This window comes from Manduca sexta, chromosome 23 (genome assembly GCF_014839805.1).
Source record: "Manduca sexta isolate Smith_Timp_Sample1 chromosome 23, JHU_Msex_v1.0, whole genome shotgun sequence".
Lineage (NCBI taxonomy): Eukaryota > Metazoa > Arthropoda > Insecta > Lepidoptera > Sphingidae > Manduca > Manduca sexta.
In genome coordinates, this window is record NC_051137.1 from 11,446,371 (window position 1) to 11,465,114 (window position 18,744).

The 18,744-nt window shown below is 37.7% G+C and overlaps 3 protein-coding genes across 5 annotated transcripts; 2 read left to right on the forward strand and 1 right to left on the reverse strand.

The window, feature by feature from the left end:
• The first annotated feature begins 1,098 nt into the window (after positions 1 to 1,098).
• LOC115456272 (ATP-dependent RNA helicase DBP2) lies at positions 1,099 to 7,358 on the forward strand. 2 transcript variants are annotated; one of them, XM_030185271.2, is made up of 7 exons: positions 1,099 to 1,284; positions 1,412 to 2,527; positions 2,614 to 2,675; positions 3,983 to 4,042; positions 4,344 to 4,577; positions 4,885 to 6,464; positions 6,673 to 7,358. In XM_030185271.2, the coding sequence occupies exons 1-6, from the start codon at positions 1,271 to 1,273 to the stop codon at positions 6,453 to 6,455; spliced, it is 3,057 nt and encodes a 1,018-aa protein (XP_030041131.2). In that variant the 5' UTR covers positions 1,099 to 1,270; the 3' UTR covers positions 6,456 to 6,464; positions 6,673 to 7,358. The 2 variants fall into 2 exon arrangements, with proteins under 2 accessions (XP_030041131.2, XP_030041130.2); XM_030185270.2 differs by having other exon boundaries at positions 4,885 to 7,358.
• A 3,468-nt stretch (positions 7,359 to 10,826) lies between these two features.
• Positions 10,827 to 17,343, forward strand: LOC115456268 (tubulin polyglutamylase complex subunit 2). 2 transcript variants are annotated; one of them, XM_030185267.2, is made up of 5 exons: positions 10,827 to 11,152; positions 15,819 to 15,986; positions 16,096 to 16,274; positions 16,461 to 16,634; positions 17,127 to 17,343. In XM_030185267.2, exons 1-5 carry the CDS (start codon positions 11,077 to 11,079, stop codon positions 17,286 to 17,288), a joined length of 759 nt encoding a protein of 252 aa, XP_030041127.1. In that variant the 5' UTR covers positions 10,827 to 11,076; the 3' UTR covers positions 17,289 to 17,343. The 2 variants fall into 2 exon arrangements, with proteins under 2 accessions (XP_030041127.1, XP_030041126.2); XM_030185266.2 differs by lacking the exon at positions 10,827 to 11,152 and adding an exon at positions 15,136 to 15,442.
• Positions 12,542 to 14,874, reverse strand: LOC115456266 (tRNA-dihydrouridine(47) synthase [NAD(P)(+)]-like). The gene has a single exon (XM_030185264.2). The coding sequence runs from the start codon at positions 14,680 to 14,682 to the stop codon at positions 12,901 to 12,903; it is 1,782 nt and encodes a 593-aa protein (XP_030041124.2). The 5' UTR covers positions 14,683 to 14,874; the 3' UTR covers positions 12,542 to 12,900.
• Positions 17,344 to 18,744: the final 1,401 nt, after the last annotated feature.

The following is an 18,744-nucleotide window of genomic DNA, read 5'->3' on the forward strand; positions in this document are numbered from 1 at the left end:
CAAGTTACGGAATCGCGTCATAAATACTAATGCATTAATTGCATCAAGTTAATTATTAGATTATTTTTATTATTATTACTAATAACTTAATCAGTACGTAGCTTTATAGATTTACATTGAAACTCACCGGTAAATTTACAATATTTACATTATATTAGAGCATATTGAATTTGGAAGAATTGGAATTAAGTAATTTAAGTGAATTAACGTCATATAAAAAAAAAACAACAATCTAAAGTACTGGAAAGTATTTATAAATTGCAGGTTTAATTAAGAAAAATATTTTATTTTCTCGTATGATCACAAATAAAGTAACTTTAAAAGTATCATCAAAGAAAAGTTTGCGCAGTGCCGAAACTCAGCCGCAATGTGATCTAATTTATGCTTATAATATTATGTAATTGATATTTCTTATAGGTTTAGCAACACTAAATTAAACAACAGACAGTAAATACCTATATAGTGGAAACACAGACTATAATGTCACAAACGTGCTTCTCACAGTATATGCTCAAAGGTGAAAGTAATATTATTATGTCTATGGTATATACGTTCAGCCAAGGTGCAGCAGTAGATTGATAAGGTATTTGAGCTCGAGCCAACTGAAATAGATGCAACTTTGTTTTCAAAACATTTTCCAGTTTGTTTACTTCCATGCAGTTACTCATAAAATTATTTTTCTTCTTCTACTTTTATATAATGGGTGCCAGCATTTATTTATCGGTGATTTTGCCAATGTTTAGTAATAATAGCAGATACAAAACTCGCCTCAAAAATTGTCTTTGTATGTACATATTTCCCATCTGAGTTTCCCTTGTCTAGCAACTAAGCTTTATGTAGAGCATACACGTCACTTTGGTCGAACGGGTTCCATTTGAGGTTTCCACTGTATTTGGGATGTAATGATTTTTGAATATTTCGCAAAAATAAGTGAATAATTGCTATATAAACTTCTATAGATTATGATATGCGTTGATTTATAATGTAAATAGGACCTTTTTAAAATATCACTGGGAATAAATATTTTACGATCGCTATGGTATCGTGTACGAACTGAAAAACCATAAACAACCGTAGGCTTAGCTTGGCTTATAGCTCTTGTCTATGTTAACTCGTATACGCCATTTTGTTTTGTACGTTGAATGGCGTTGGTTTATGAAAAATTACCGGCTTGGAAAACGTTCATTTACAAAGAAATATTAATATTCGTATGTTTACAGTGTATAACATTTTTTTAAAAATTTAATTAAATAAGTGTTACATAGCCATTATGGGCCGAGGAAGGTAAATAAATCACCGTTGGTTACACATGTTCGTTTTGTGAATAAGCGTTTTCAACAATTCAATAAAGCGTTGTACGTGTAAGTTACATGCAGATTGTAATTTTATATTTGTGCTTGTGAATTCCTAGGGATCGCAGCCGAGATAGACGTCGCAGTCGTAGTAGAAGTAGAAGTAGGAGCCGCAGCAGGAGCCCTCGATACGGACTCGGATCCGGCGGAGGTGGCGGAGGAGGTTACGGCGGTGGGCGTCGAAGTAATCCTGGCGCCAATTTGCGAAAACCTAAATGGGATTTGAGTAGATTGAAGCCATTCAAGAAAGATTTTTACATACCTCACCCTGATGTTGAAAATAGACCAGAATCGGATGTGGAAGCGTGGAGAAGTGACAATGAGATAACTTTGAAAGGACGTAACATACCCAAGCCAACTTTAACTTTTGATGAAGCCGGTTTTCCTGATTATGTGATGGATGAAATAGATAAAATGGGATTTTCAAAGCCAACCCCTATACAGGCTCAGGGTTGGCCCATAGCCCTCAGTGGATACGACATGGTGGGCATAGCATCAACAGGATCAGGCAAAACCTTGTCATACATTCTGCCCGCTATAGTCCATATCAACCATCAACCCAAATCAAGCCGAGGTGATGGTCCCATTGCTCTTGTCTTGGCTCCAACTAGGGAATTAGCTCAGCAAATCCAGGAAGTATGTGACAAGTTTGCTAACACATCCAAAATTCATAACACATGCTTGTTTGGAGGTGCCCCCAAAGGGCCTCAAGCCCGAGACTTGGATGCTGGTGTGGAAATAGTAATTGCAACACCTGGCCGATTACTAGATTTCTTGGAAAGTGGAAGGACTAATCTAAAACGTACCACCTACTTAGTATTAGATGAAGCTGACCGAATGTTGGACATGGGATTTGAACCCCAGATTCGCAAAATTATTGAACAGATTAGGCCTGATCGTCAAACTCTTATGTGGTCTGCAACTTGGCCCAGAGAGGTGCAAAGTTTAGCTTCTGAGTTTTTGAAAGATTATCTACAAATCAATGTTGGCTCTTTACAATTAGCTGCCAATCATAACATATTGCAGATTATAGATGTCTGTATGGAATATGAAAAAGAAACTAAACTTAGTACACTGCTGAAGGAAATTATGGCAGAGAAGGAGAACAAAACTATAATTTTTATTGAGACCAAACGACGTGTGGATGATATAACTAGAAAAATGAAAAGGGATGGGTGAGTAGTTGTAATTTTTTTATTTGATGTGATGTTATTTTTATTTAATTTTTACTTATTTCTTTTCTTTTATTTTTAACATGTAGGTGGCCAGCTGTTTGTATTCATGGAGACAAATCACAAAATGAAAGAGATTGGGTTCTGCAAGGTAAGAATACAATTTCATCTATTGTAAATATTTATCAATTACTTTTGAAATTCATTTTGCCAGATTGATATTTGACAGCACTACAACATAGTAATAGCAAAGAAATCTGTGAAGTTCATTCAGTACAATAAATTCAATTTGCTTAAAAATCGGCGGCAGTGTTGACAATATAGTAGTGGTACTAGAGAGTATTGAGAAGCGGCGTGTACCGGAGGCGTGCGGCGGGAGCGCGCAGGAGTGACGAATGACATGTTTGCCATTCTCTGACGTAATGTCCGCATGTGCAGGCGGCGGGGAGCGGCGGGCGGCGCGCGGGCTGGGCTCGCCGCCGCATGCTGCACCGCACCGCGCCGCCTCTAGTTGTCGGGGCTAAGCCCTAAGCACTCGTGACTCGCTCCCGCGGCCGGTCCGAGCCGCTTCTCGTGCCGGGGCGGCGAGGCTGTCCCTCGCCGACTCGGGCGCGCACGCTCGTAGTGCCGTAGGCGGCACCGCGCGCCTCGATAGCGCCTCGATGCGCTTCGGGGCTGTCGAGCTCGGTGTTCGGCTTTCGGTTCTCGTCTCCGCCGGTCGAGCTGTAACCGGCCTCCTCTAGCTCTTGAATTTGATAATGTGCACGATAGACACACAAGACATAATACACTCATGGCATCTGTGTACTTAGTAAGTTTACATGACTGTAGAGAAATTCATTTGCCTCATTCTGTCTCTTAAGGTTACCAAATAGTTATTTAATAAAATCCTTTATGTATATATTTATTTTCTTTTTTTTTTTTCGAAAAATATTGGATTTATTATGTTTTAGCTAAAACATTCATTTCCAACACACAATATTTTAATCTTGTTTTGGAACCTTAAGAGATTTAGAATGTGAGTGGTTGTATTATGAGAATTACAGTTTAAGTTCATGTTACATTCATATTGTTAACTTTGTCAAGAAAATCAACACAACATTAGAGTGTGATTAAAAGATGTGATTGAAGATTAATCATGTAAGTTGTGGATCATTCAGACAAGGTTGTGGTGACATCTGATGAAAGTAAGCCGCTCAAACAAATGATAGGCAATTTAAAGAAAATAGGAACATTTAAAACCTTTGTACGGAGATTTATTAAGCACACAGTAATATATGTTCATAAACTGGTCTATGTTTGGATGAGTCAGTATATTTTTTGTTGTAAATTTTAATAAACCATGAATCAAACATGTAACACATTGTTAAATAATAAACCAAATTTAGATTTTTTTAGAAGCTTAGCAAAATTTAACAAATTAGGGAATGTATTTTTAAATTAACAAAATTCTTACAGATTTTCGAAGTGGGAAAGCACCTATTCTTGTAGCAACTGATGTTGCTGCCAGAGGTTTAGGTATGTTTTTCCATTTAATATTTTTTTATTATTAATTTTTATAAGACTGGCTTTTGTTGAATGCTTACTCCCTTACTAAATTAAATAAATATTGTATATGATTGTGACAGTTATTCAGTGTTTTATCTTCCATTTTGACTGGAATTTACTATCAGAATCAAAACAAAATGTAGTGTAATAATTAAATTACATAACATGTGTAAGACAAATGCTCTTTATACAGCTTTTGTCTGCTTGTTCTTAAAAACATTTTTATCAGCATTTGTGGTGTCATATTTTAACATATGTTTTTGTTTTGTAGATGTTGATGATGTTAAATTTGTCATCAACTTTGATTATCCCAGTAATTCTGAAGATTACGTGCATCGCATTGGAAGAACGGGACGTACAAATAAAACTGGAACGGCGTACACCTTCTTCACACCGTCTAATGCCGCAAAGGCGTCAGACCTTATATCTGTATTGAAAGAAGCCAAGCAAGTTGTCAATCCTAAGTTACAAGAACTTGCTGAGCGAGGAGGGGGTGGCAGTCGACGTAAGTTTTATTATCTTAGTCAATTTGTTGTCTATATACAAATATTTACAGATCGTAAATTTATCCTCAAACAGAAATTTAGTAGTTAGTTCTTTATAAAAATAAATGTTTAAAAAGAAACGAAAGTTATGAACTCCCATTACATAGTATGGTAAACAAATCTTAACTTGAATCTTAACTCTTAACTCGTCAGTTCAAGGCAATGTTCATGGCTGGCAGGCACAATTTAATTTAGAGAGTATATTTTTAGAGTGATATTATTTAAATGTTTTTATATTATTGTAATGTATTGTTAATTTTTGTGCAGGTCATCGTGGTCGCGGGGGAAGGTACCGGCGCGGACGCCGCTCACGCTCTCGCTCGCGGTCGCGCCGCCGCCGCTCGCGCACCCGCTCCCGCTCGCGTTCTCGCTCACGGGACCGCCGCCGTCGTCGCCACAGCTCTTCCAGATCCTCCCGAAGCAGATCATCAAGATCTTCAAGAAGCCGTTCGCGTTCCCGTTCGCGTTCGCGTAGTCGATCCCGTTCAGGCAAGTGTAGTCTCACAAAGGACTCTACTGATATAGCGCCGCAGCAGGCGCCACAAGCATTATTGCCTACACCAAAATCTCTCTTGCCCACACCCATTGGCCCCCAACTTCCGATGTCCGATGATAAGTCTAAAAGCAAACGTCCCTCATCTCCTTCCCGTCAGAATGACGTACCTTTCTCACAAAAAAATGATCCTTTACACACAAATATGACTTTAAATCACAATAATCTAAATTCAAACCAAATGCAACATTCAAATCAAATACCCCCATTGATGGCTCTTAACCCACAGATGAATATGTCTGTTCCTCCCCCAACTTTGAACACTCAGCCTTTTGTAATGCCACCCTATTTCCCAGCTGATCAATATGGTATGATGGTACCTGCATTTCCAAATCCAATGATGCCCAATGGTGGATGGGCAGCACCTCCTCCACCACCACCCCCTCCTCCCCCCACATCCGATATTGGCGCCAATGGTGCTCACGGGCGCGGCTCGGGACAAAGTGGGCTCGAGTTAGATTCCAGAAAGCGTGGAGCTCGCTCAGGCGGGCTCGGCGATTCCGTCTCCTATGGTTCGGCATCTGGCGGCCACGGTTCAGGCGGCGGCCTGGGCTCCGGTGGCCTCGGCTCTGGCAGCGGCCTGGCCTCGCGCGGGGGCCTCGGCTCTGGCGGTGGCCTGGGCTCTAGCGGGGGCCACGGATCTGGCTCCGGCGGTGGTCTCGGCTCCGGTGGGGGCCTAGGCTCCGGCGGAGGCTTCGGCTCAGGCGGGAGCTATAGCTCCGCCGGGGGCCTCGGCTCGGGCGGAGGTCTCGGCTCTGGCGGGGGCCTTGGCTCCGATGGCGGCCTTGGCTCAGATGCCGGCTCCTCAGGCTCCCGTTCAAGGGGCCGTGATAGACGACGTCGTGGAAGAGGACGCAACCACGACGATTATGACTCGGAGAATACGAGTTCTGGCGGTCTCGGATCTCAAGGACTCGGTGGCCCCGAGGGCGGCGGCCTGGGTCAACCGCCCGGCTATGGATATGCCTCTGGCGGTCTCGGCATACCCCATGGGAGCCTATTGCCACGCATGCTCCCTCAGAACTGCGGCGACGTCGGGTCTCAAGGCGCTAATTTCACAGCCTTTGGTTCATATGGCCCTAAAAATAATAAGCGGGACAATCCACAGTCAAATGACACTAATGAAGGTTATGATTCCGCTAAAAATACTATGGAATATTATGGTCAGCAAAACATGGGTCCTGGAAGGCCATACGGTGTTGGTGCAGAGCAGAACAATCAGAGTGGTGCGTTGGCTAATGGCTCCATGGGGTACAATGACCGCCAGAGGAATCGCCGACGGTGAACATCTGAGGTTTGTTATATTCGAACCAATGCAAACTCACCTCGATTATCGAAATCGGACTAGATATGACGCCTTTCGCTTTTATAACTAGTTGCGTCGTATCTGCCTAAACAATATTTCTGATACTGTACAAATTTACTGTGGCATATATGTTATCCTAATGCAAAAAACAAAGGTTGGGATTCTCGAGAAATAAGTTAGAATATTTCTTTTACAGAAAATGGATATAATGGAGACTCTCGTCGACGCAGAAGACGATGAACTTCCTTGGATTTCTAGGATCGTCGTGAAAACATCTTATGTCTTTTTAATCATACAATAAATCAACTAAATGCCATTCCATAAATTCTATGTCATAAGGGATTGTTTCGATTGCCAATATTCCCGTATTTCATGTACAAAGCAAATAATAATGCGTATACTACTTATACGCTCTAATAGAAGAATCTAGTTTTTTACATTTTTTCATCTGCATTTTGTATATTGCAATATTTAATTAGTTTATTAAAATATGCACATATTTTACTGATTTATGTGCCATTGACAAAGGCACTTATAGATGTACATAATATTTAAATATTTTTTCTAGTAAATATAACATATTATAACCCTCTGTATGTTGTATTGTGTTACATAAATAATATTAGTAACTCATTAATTCATTGGACTTGTAAAAAACTCAGTGCTGCTTATAGTTTCCATAAACATAATTATATTGATCTTGAAAATTGTCGAAACATAGTGTGTATTAATAATAAGGACTATGTATTTTTAAAATAAGCAACTTTTATGTGTAAGATTTAGCTATTCTGAATCTGATTTGACTAGTGTGCGTGTATTATTTCTTAAGTGTGTATGTAACTTGTATGAATAGAACAAAAATAAAATTTTGCACTGTTTTAATGGCCTTTTACGATTTTAATGGCACCTAGCCAGTTAGCCTTAGATTATTCGCAGTATAGACCAAATATAGGAATCAGGGCCGTAGCTAGACTTGAATTTAAGGTAGGGCAGCTGTTTTTACAAGCAGGGCGGAAATAAAAATGTTACTAGATCTGATCTGCTCAATCGATTTTTGGTTTCCTTAACTTGTGTAAGTGAGCAAAAAAAAACTTACGTAATTTTTAAGCTAATATACAGATTGTAACAAAATTCCCCTAAATCTCGAAAGAAGGTATTTCACCCCACAATACGAATAACTTACTATGGGACCAACTTCCAAATCGTAAAATAAAACCGCTGCTCCATATATATTCATTGAGTCGTAATGTACAATTTAGTTCATTATTAAGGTAGGGCATTAGTATTTTAAGGTAGGGCATTAGCATTTTAAGGTAGGGCATTGCCCCTCAATGCCCCCCCCCTAGCTACGGCCCTGATAGGAATTGCAACAAATTAAGAATATGGAATATCTTCTTGCCACCATATAAATTTATTATAATCTGCAGCTAGATTCGAGGGAGACTGCTTCATTATATATTTTTTAGAACTTTTTAAGAGGAACAATTTAGTCACATTATTGTATTTGTTGTGTAACTTTACCCGTTTACGCAGAGTCAACGAAAGCTCTGGAAAGGAATACATTTTCGTTTTTATAACATTTTCCATTCATGCTACGCTCCATCGGTCATAGCGTGATGTTCATAGCCTATAGCCATCTTTTCTGAATGGATTATCCAACACATATTTTTTTCTATTCAAATCAATACAGTAGTTTCCGATATTAGCGCGTACAAACAAACTCGACGGCTTTACGTATTATTATTATTGTTTGTTATCAGGCAGGCAGTATATTTAACTGATATGCCTGTATCCTGTAATTCTCAATTCCAGTTTCACTTCCCAGTAAAATATTTGTCAAGTTTATTTTTAAACATGTTCACATTTTCTGCTGCAACCACATCCTGTGGGAGGTTGTTCCACGCTCTTACTACTCTGTTCGTCAAGAAATGCATATGTGGTTTGTTATTGGACATGGTGGAGATTAGTTTTTTGTTATGGCCCCTGAGACGTACATTGGTGTCTTGGTTAAATATGTTATGGAACCCCTGGATGTCATAGTGTCCATTTAATATTTTATAAGTTTCAATGAGATCACCACGGTGCCTGCGATCCTTTAGGGTGGTTAGTTTCAATACTTCAAGGCGTTCCTCATATGGACGGTGTTTCAGAAGCTTTGGCGTCTTTGTGAAATTACGTTGCACTTTTTCCAATAGCTCAATATCCTTAACAAAGTATGGGTTCCACACTTGAAAAGCATACTCCAGAATTGGTCGAATAAATGTTTTATAGATTTTCAGCATCATTTCCGGGGTCAAATGCCTAAAAGCTTTCTTAACCAGATAAATAAGACTATTCGCCTTTTTGGTGACTGACATTATATGTTCGCCCCACTTTAAATTTTCCGTAATTTTTACGCCGAGATCGGTTTGCATCTTGACTGCCAATAACTGCTCATTGTTCAATCTATATGGAAGGCGAGGGTTACGAATACCTATATGTAGTACGGTGCACTTGGAAATATTCAAATTGATAAGCCATTCCTTTGACCAGTTTGCAATTTTGCTTAAATCATTTTGCAGTTGTTCATAATCCAATAATGGGTTCGCAAATATCTTAGTATCGTCGGCGAATATGCTAACTTCACATTTCAGGCATTTGGGAAGGTCGAAAGTATAAATTATGTACAGAACTGGTCCAAGAACTGATCCCTGTGGTACACCACTGTAAATTTCTCGTTGTTCTGACAATGTATCACCAATCCCTCACTTGGAAAGTTCTTTGTCTCAGAAATGACTCAATCCAGTATAGTAGTTTACCGCGTATACCTACATGTTCCAGTTTTTGTAGGAGCCTTCTAATTGGAACCTTATCAAAAGCTTTTCATAGTCCAGATAGATGACATCCACGGGATTTCTAACATTAAAAGATTTTGTCCATGTTGATAGACACGACAGTAAATTTGATATAGTAGAGCGGTGTGGACAAAAACCGTGTTGTTGTTCTGGTACGACTCTGTAATGGGAAAAGAAATCTCTCATATGTTGGACAATAATTTTTTCCATAACTTTGCACATTACGCTGGTCAAGCTTATTGGTCGGAAGTTTGTTGGATCTAATTTATTTCCTTTTTTAAAAATAGGAGTTACAATGGCAGTCTTCCATAACTCTGGTAAGATACCTGTTTCATATGAAGTCTGCATAATTGTTACTAAATATTCATTAATGTCACACTTTTGTAATATTGTTACAGGAATGTTATCTGGTCCAGATGAGGAATCCGGTTTCATTTCCATAATCGCAAGTTTAATTTTGTCTTTAGTAAACAATATATCTTCTATACAGTCCTCCACTCTGTAATTCGGATCTAAGATAGGTAAATTTCCTTGTGGTTCTATCTGAAATACGCTTGCAAATTGATCTGCGAATGCTGAAGCAATTTCATGAGGCTGAGTAACAATTTGACCTTGGCGGTTGTATAGCGCTCTTGGTACACTTACCTTGGAAGTTATTTGTTGTCTTATATAAGAGTAGAATCTTTTTGGTCCACAGTTTATTAATGTGGTTTCATATTTCATTCGTGCTGACTTGTTTAGCTTAGTTAATTTATTGTTAATTCTCCTGTAATCCATATAGAAATTATCAAGCCCGGTTAATAAGTATCTGTCCCATAATCTGCATTTCTGTTTCATTAGTTTTTTTGTATCATTACTAATCCATGGTTTATTTCTGACGTGTTGAATCTGTTTGGTTCGTGGTACGACCAACGCTATTGCTTCTTTGAGTGCATTCAAGAGAGTATTAAATTGACTTCTTACACAAGTTAAGTCCTTCATACTTACAGACAAGGTAGAGTGAGCTTTTTCATTTATTAGTATAGTTAGTAGTAGTATAGTATTAGTATAGAGTATTATAGGTAGATATAGATTATTCTTGAAAAAATACACGGGCCGTTTCCCATAGATAAGTTGCCATGTATCCACTTATTTATCATTTATCCGTGGACTTCTTGGTAGTTTACATACAGTAAGTAATATACTACGAGTAGATTAAAAGATTTTAGTAGTGTTGACACTTGTTATAAATGATAATAAGGGGCTGTTCAAGTATTACGTAACGCAATTTTTGAAGATTTTCGATCCCTACACCCCCCCCCCCCCCCCACCCCCCCATGTAACGCGCCGTAACGTTTTTCTGTACGCCCCCCCGTCCCATAGTATAAAGTTATGTAACTCTAAAATTACAATATTTGTCGCAAAGTATCGGAAAATCGCTATAATATCTTTCATTATTATTTTTTTTTAAATAAAAAATACAATGTTACATAATGCGTTGTACGAATCCCCCCTCCCGCGCCTGTAACGCATCGCAACGTTTTACAAGACGCCCCCTCCAGTCCAAATAGCGTTATGTAATACTTGAACGGCCCCTAATATGTACATATAATTGAGAATTAAGCATATTATACAGCATACATAGTAAAAATCTATGGTGGAAAGTATAATTAATATATTCTCTTTGCAGTATATTATGGTAACCATGGTTTCGGAACTTATTCGTTAGCATTGTATTATAATAAAATTCTTGTAGGTACGTAGTTTGATACTAATACATTTATAACATGAGTTTTTGCGTGGATTTGGTTTCTGAAGACTCATTTTATGAAAACATAACATTAGGCGTGACTAAGCTCCTTGGTAAGTACTTGTGTAATTATTTACCTATATTTAGACGAATAATGTAACAAACCACTTGTAGGTAGTTAAATCATGTTATGCAATGTCCATACGTCTTGATAAGTTGAAAGTAATGGTCCCATGGGTATCTTTTTTTTTTTGATTTCGCGGGAAAGTGCTTTATTACTACCGACCAGCCTTCGTGGGGGGCGACTGAGCGGTTATGCTGGGGTAACCGTGCCTTACGGCCCGGCGTTGAGCCGCCCGGATTTGATGGTGACCTTCGGGCGACCGCCGGGCCGAGTCCCTAACCCCATATTCAACTTAAGCCTATGCACGGCCTACCAGCTAAAACTCCGCGGTAGCCCTCTTCGGCGCATTTGGGACGGCTGCGGACTTCCTCTGACGTTGACGTGTCTAAGTCTGCGACCGCAGCCGCCCCTACGCGGTGCCGCCTTGCGGCCTGTGTCCTATAGTGGGGGGGGGGGGGGGGCTCAGAAGCCCCCGCGCACCGAAGGACGCCCTCGGCGTCTACGGCAGTATGAGGCCAACAAAACACTGCCGTCCATCCCGGGGTCAACCGAAAGATGTGCAAAAATGCACTAGGGCGGACAGCCCCCTGCTGCCTGCCGACGACCCCCTTCGTGGCCCCTATTAGTCGCCTCTTACGACAGGCAGGTGATACCGTGGTGGAATTCTCCAAACGCCCCCATTCCACAGGGCGGGGTCCCATGGGTATCTAAGAGTACAAACGTCAACAACTAAGTCGGTAAGCATAGCTCTTGGCATCTACATCTGTAACGACGGGACCCAGAGGATAGACTGGAGAAGGTAGAATCTAGATCAGTGTTTCCCAACGTATGGCCCACGCCCCACACACAGGGGGGCAATTTGATAGTTAAGGGGGGCAATTTAAATAGAATTTTCAGGTTTTCATTATATGTTTCGAAATTTTACTTACGATGTTTTGATAACAATTTCATTGTGATGTCTTCCTAAAACTTATCATTTATACTTCTTATGGGAACAAAAAAAAAATTTAAGGTTAAAAATTATGTATGGGGGCCTTAAAATTTTAGAAATGTTAAGGTGGGGCATGGCCTAAAAAAAACAAAAGGTTGGGAAACACTGATCTAGATGCATTACCCTTCACCTATCACACCAAAAGTAAAGCCAAATATATCTAGTTATTACTTATAAGTTATAACATTACATATCATTGTTTATTCAATATTTCTGTTATTTTTATTCTAAGCACTGGAATTAGATTTAATTTAGTTTCCAAATAAAAACTTCGATTTTTATTCAGTTATGGACAGCAAAAAACTAGTCATAGACACCTATTATTGGACAAGTTTATGATAAATATATAGATTTAGAGGATTGTATTGCAATGGAAAAAAAAGAGAATTACAATATGAACATTTATTTTGATCAAGTTGTGTTCAACTAAATTTGAATTCATATTTGTTAGTAGCTTCAATGTTATTGGAGTGTTATTTTTTTTGGACATCAATTCTAAAATAAAAAGGAAAGTCTGTATCATATTGGTTCACGTTCTTAATCTAGATTAGTTTTTATTTGCCTGTCACTGGTTCTTTGTCCATTACTGGTGCATTTACCTTATAAATAAAGCATATTTTTGGGTTTATACATATACTTCGTAAAATTATTTGGTATTCTTTAATTAATTGGTAAAAAAAAAAGGCACAATTATTAATTTATAGTTATATGTATGTATATACAATATTATGTACATATTTATATTTTTAAGAATAAGAATTAGCTTTATGCTTTGGTAAGAACTGAAATCCATCTGGTACAGGTCCTAATAACATTTCACTTATTTTTATCCAATCAGCGCAATTACCTGACGCCATTAATGTTTCCATGTCATCTCTGCCAAAATACATAGGAGGTCTTTCATTTATTTTCTGGGGTGGTCTTTCCAAAAGCCCTACTGGGATGTAGCGATACAAGAAAGAGAGCCATTCCAGTAAAAACCTTCTTGTTGATTCTACACCTTGCGTGTCAGATCCCCAATGTTCTAAGCCATAGTTTGTATATTTTTTTAAAATATCAAACCTTTCTTTACTAGAAATGTCCCAAATTTTCTGTTCTTTGATTTCTGTAAATATCCATGGTTTAATTAATGCCCCTCTGCCAATCATGACTCCTTGCACGGTTGGGGCTATGTTTCTTTTCTCAACATAATCTTCATAACTTAAAATATCCCCATTTCCAAACACTGGGATGGGTGCAGCTAGTTTGGCACATGTTTCAATATACTCCCAATCTGCTGATTTAGTATATCTTGCTTCTCTTGATCTGCCATGGACTGTGATTAAGGATGGGCCCCAATCAGTCATTTTAGGTACAATTGTATGAGTTATTTTCTTATCTTGGTATACACCAGTTCTCATCTTTACTGTAAATGGAATTTCAAGTATTTTTGAGGCGCACCTCACAGATGATTCAAAAGATGATAGTCTGTGCATCATGCCACTTCCTGCACCTTTTTTGTAAATCATATCTATAGGACAGCCTAGATTTAGATCTATAAAATCTAGTTCTGTATTTTCCTTTAAGAGTTGTGCTACTTTAGTAATTATATAAGGATTATTGCCACAAATTTGGGCCCCATATATATCTTCAGATTCATGTCTTTTCACAAGAGCCCATTCTTGTTTTAATCCTTTGAGCAATGCCTCACACAAAGCCATTTCGCCACAAGTAATGTCAGCTCCATATTCTTTGCATATTCTTCTGAATGGTAGATTGCCAACAGTGGTTAAAGGGCTGAGGTATAATTTATCATGCCAGTCAATGGTTTTCTTCTCTTGTGGTAAAAGCTTAATCAAGTCTTCATCTGTTATACTTCCACTGTGTGCTATTTTTGTTTCCTCTAAGGCAGCTGTATTCTGCTCTGGATCTTCATTAGAAGCTTTGTTTCTTTTGTCTAAATGTTTCACAAGTTTTTCAGAGAGGCTAAAATCATATTTTTTCTTTTGCAAGTTTATTTGTAAAGGTGGTTGGAGTGAATTTTTGGTGTCTTCCTTATATTTTGCAAATTTTTCATTATTTACAATGTTGTAACCTTCTTTCGTTATGTGACTTGAACCATAGCGACATGTTATACCTCGAGGGCATTTGCCACGAAGGTTAAATATGTGACATTCTTCTCCTAAGTCTTTAGGTTTTGATTTAATATATTCTTTTGGGTCATGTAAATATTTGCAGTTATTATATTGACAAAATTTTAGCTGATCGGCAGATGCAACGTCTATAATACTGGGGCATGGCTTATTTTCTTTATTAACATCTTGAAAAGTTTTTGGTCTAGCTTTATTTTGCCCTTTCTTTTTATTCTTAAAGAAATTATTTTTTTCTCCTTTTTCATCTGTTTTAATTTTCTTAGTGTCGCTGTTATCTAAATTCGAGTCATCGTCCAGTTTTCTTTTAGAATCTGAATTAGAATCAGCTCCCAATTCACACGATGATTTTTGCACAATGAATTCTTCTTTTATAGCACATACTCCTAAATTAGACATTGCTATTTTACTGATAAGTGTTTTACTATATTTATTTACGATTTTGTACTCAATTAAATATCTAAATTTTATGTTATATGCCTTAAACAAATGCGGTCTAATGGCACTTTTCAGGTTATGTTTACGATTAGATAAACGTCATATCAAATTTCGTCTTTGACAACTGTTTTTGTAACTTATGGCTAAGGTGAAAGATCATAATGTAAATTGTCAATTCGTAGACTAATGTCAAGTTCTTGAAGTTTTCTATCGACTGGAATGCCCTTTTGAATATAATCGCAGTTGGCCTGAAAAAGCTATTTTCCATGTTATTTTTCATTCATAAATATGTATATTCCATTATTTTGTTACATAAATCATAAAAATTTAAATTCTGGATACTTAATATAAATATTTTAATGCCCGGAGTTTGAAACCTCCGCCCGAAATAGCGCAAGGTTTTGTATTTATTTTTCTCAAATGAATACATACTTATTCAATTTTTGCATTTATCATTCACGTTTTGTGAACTTGTTTTTGCATGAACGGTGTTGGAGAGAGGCGATGTTCCGCTATTTAAAACGTAGTTTACCCCGAATTTGGCTCAAGGATTGGCACTTATCAGATCATCAGACGGAAGACATGACAAAAAATTTGTTCACTATAGTAATTGTACTTCTACTTGTACCTTGTACGGTGTACTTCGGTGGTGATAGGATATATTTCGTTGCCCGGATAGCGACCATCGTACACAAGGTGTTAAAACCCGTCAGTGGCTCAGGTAACTCGGTCAAGTTCCGGGGTCAACCTGTGTATATACGGTTCTAACAGACCGGCATAATTGTGTCGATTCTCGAGGGGTAATCATTTCTCGTCATACCCATTCTATTGGACCCCAATACACTTACCATCAGGTGCAGTTTCCACCAAAGAAGAACAGGCAAAGAACTCTAGTGTTGCTCTTTTCAAAATAAATTAAAAGGTATAAAGTATGTGCAGTGTGCAATACAAATGCAGACATTTAAGTTTTCTATTTAGTTTAGAGCAGAATGTTTATTTAATAGCAAAATAAAAACAATTTCCATACGATTGTACAATCCTAACAAGAGTCATTAAATAATTTGATGGTATTAATTTTTTCCATATTTTATTTCTAGAATCAGATCCTCGTATATGTAACGTTAATGTGGAGCGAAGAGCTCCATGTGATCGAGTAGCACTTTCAAATTGGGAACAAAGACACTCAGCGATATTGCCCGAAGATATCCGAAATTTTTATGCTTCCAGTGATGGCTTTCAGCTAACCTGGCACTACAAATATTCTGGAAAGTATCTAAAAATTATTTATACAACTAACTATTATTAAGTACCTAAGTACGTAAAAGTATTTTTACAATAGCACAATGCTTTTTATATTAATATATATTTTTGCAGCTGATGAAATTCTTCCGGTCGGTTCGATTAAAGTAAACTCACTTATCGAGCTGTGTCTTTCACCTGGTTTGAAGGACCTTGTTGACTTTTCCTTAACGAGGCAGAACACAGGTTCGCGGCCAATATTAAACACAAAGAGCAAAGTCTTTGAGTTGGATACTTGTAGAACTATTGGGAAGGTACTAACATCTATGGCTGTTCTCAAACCGTCGCGTCGCCTTAGGGCAATTGGGTTCTAACTTCTATAAGTACGACTGTTATGTATTACGTCAGACTGAAAACCTAGTTGCCTTAAGGTGACGAACCAATAAATTATTTCATTGTTCATACCCCTTTACCTAAATCATGTTTTTATTTTTCTTAAGGTGTGTTTGCTGTACACCGGGGGTTCATGGTCTATTTGGCTTGTTACACGAGAAGGAGCATGGGGATGGTTGGCGGATTCTTTCACACACTATTTCCGAATGGCCCTTGTTCATTTGGGTTTGCCTGGATGGCAAGCGGCCTTTGCTAATTTGCCGCTGATTCCTTGGGCAGAGGTATAACAACTGTTTCTCTACATTTTTATTCCGTCACACAAAGTGACTGCATTGCACCTGATGATAAGCGCGATGCCGTCCAGGTATCGAATGGCAAGAGATGGCTATCGCATGCCATTCGACATAATCGTGCCAGCCTACAAAGGTCTTCACGCTACGGCGGAAGGACCCGAATTATAAGAAAGAGGGAGGAGGAGGGAGGGAGATTCCAGAGTTGGCGATCCTATGGGTTCGGGCCGTGGTTTTAACCATCACGCCAGTCAGCACGTGTAGTTCTGTTGGAGACCAAAAATTAACGCGTTTTATTTTATTTTTCAGCTAGAACACGGTAGATTCTGCAATTTAATTTTAACTTTTTACTTAAATTTAACGGTGTGTAATGCAATAAGAAACGTTTCTCTAAAAATAGTATTAAAATTGGTGTGAAAAAGGACAAGACATTTATTGATTCTAATTTTAGTAGCATATTTTAAATATTTTATAATGTTGCAGCAACTCTTCTTATTACTTGCACCGCATTTGTTGGAGAAGAACGAAACAGAGAAGAACTTGATCTCTGTTGGAAGCGAAACAGGATTAAATCATATTGACCCTAATATATTTAAAACATCGGTACGCCATCATAAAAATGTAACGCGCCAGAATAATGCATAAAATATCACCAATATTTGAGTGGTAGGCCAATAAAAGTATTCAAAGACCATACAAATAGCATTTTTATTTCAAAGCACGTAAATAAAATAAAGCGATGCAGTTACATAATGTATATTGAATAATTCTTGACAATAAAATTTTATACTTAGCTAATTAACAAAACAATATGGACGGAATGTGAGATTCTTTGATGTACAAGCTAGTTACCTACTAATGTAGCTTAAAATTAATTACAGCAATATAATACATACCTACCTACTAAAGAAATGAAGCCATTCCTTACATAGATAAAAAAACGCCACACTATACAGATATACCGTGATGTAAAGTACTTAGAAAAAAGTAAAGTAACAGTGAACAGATGTCATACAATAATGCATCTAATTCTCGCTTCATTGAATACAAGCAAATACACTAGTCCATTGAAAAGTTACATTTGGGGTTGCGTTTTTTAGAGGACGCAATTTTATTTTTTAGAAGTGTAGGGGGGGTCAGTGTAAAGCTAAAACCAAGTTTGTGGGGTCGCCACCCTTGTCCCACGGCCGCCATCGTGGGGTGAAATGGTTTTTACGTTGTATCTCTTAAACTATTTATCTGACAAAAAATTATATACATTTTTGTTGCAAATTAAATTCTCTACAACTTTGGTCTAGTAACTTTTGTCGTAGAACTATAAATAAAAAAGTTATAAGCAAAAATGTTAAGCAATTGCTTCATCTGTCCCAAAGCGATTCAGGATCCAAGTAATTCGCGTACAAGCCGACAACCGCGGGTTTGTGTTGTACGTATTATGAACCTTATAAACACACGTTCTGATGACGTTGCAATGGACATTGCTTAACATTGAATTTCTTAACATTTTCGCTTATAACTTTTTATTTATAGTTCTACGACAAAAGTTACTAGACCAAAGTTGCAGAGAATTTAATTTGCAACAAAAAATGTATATAATTTTTTTTGTCAGATAAATAGTTTAAGAGATACATCGTAAAAACCATTTCAACCCAAGATGGCGGCCGTGGGACAAGGGTGGCGACCCCACAAACTTGGTTTTAGCTTTACACGGACCCCCTACACTTCTAAAAAATAAAATTGCGTCCTCTAAAAAACGCAAGGTAAGGCCTAAAAAATGTAACATTTCAATGGACTACACGTGAAATTCGAAAAATACGAAAACAATAGCGTACAAATAAGCTACTAAGGTCTTAATTTAAATACTATCTAACAGATATGCCCGTTATTATAAATGTGATACGTTATTCACGTGATGTAATTGTAACAAAGTGAAAAAATAATTTTAATTTTATTAAAAATATAATGCATTACGAACAGACTTTAACTTCAGAAAATATTTTATATCATTTATTTGAAATAATTAACATTACAATCTATATCCATACTCATTACATATACTAGACACTTATTTAGGCAATTTCCACTTTACTACCCGTTAACA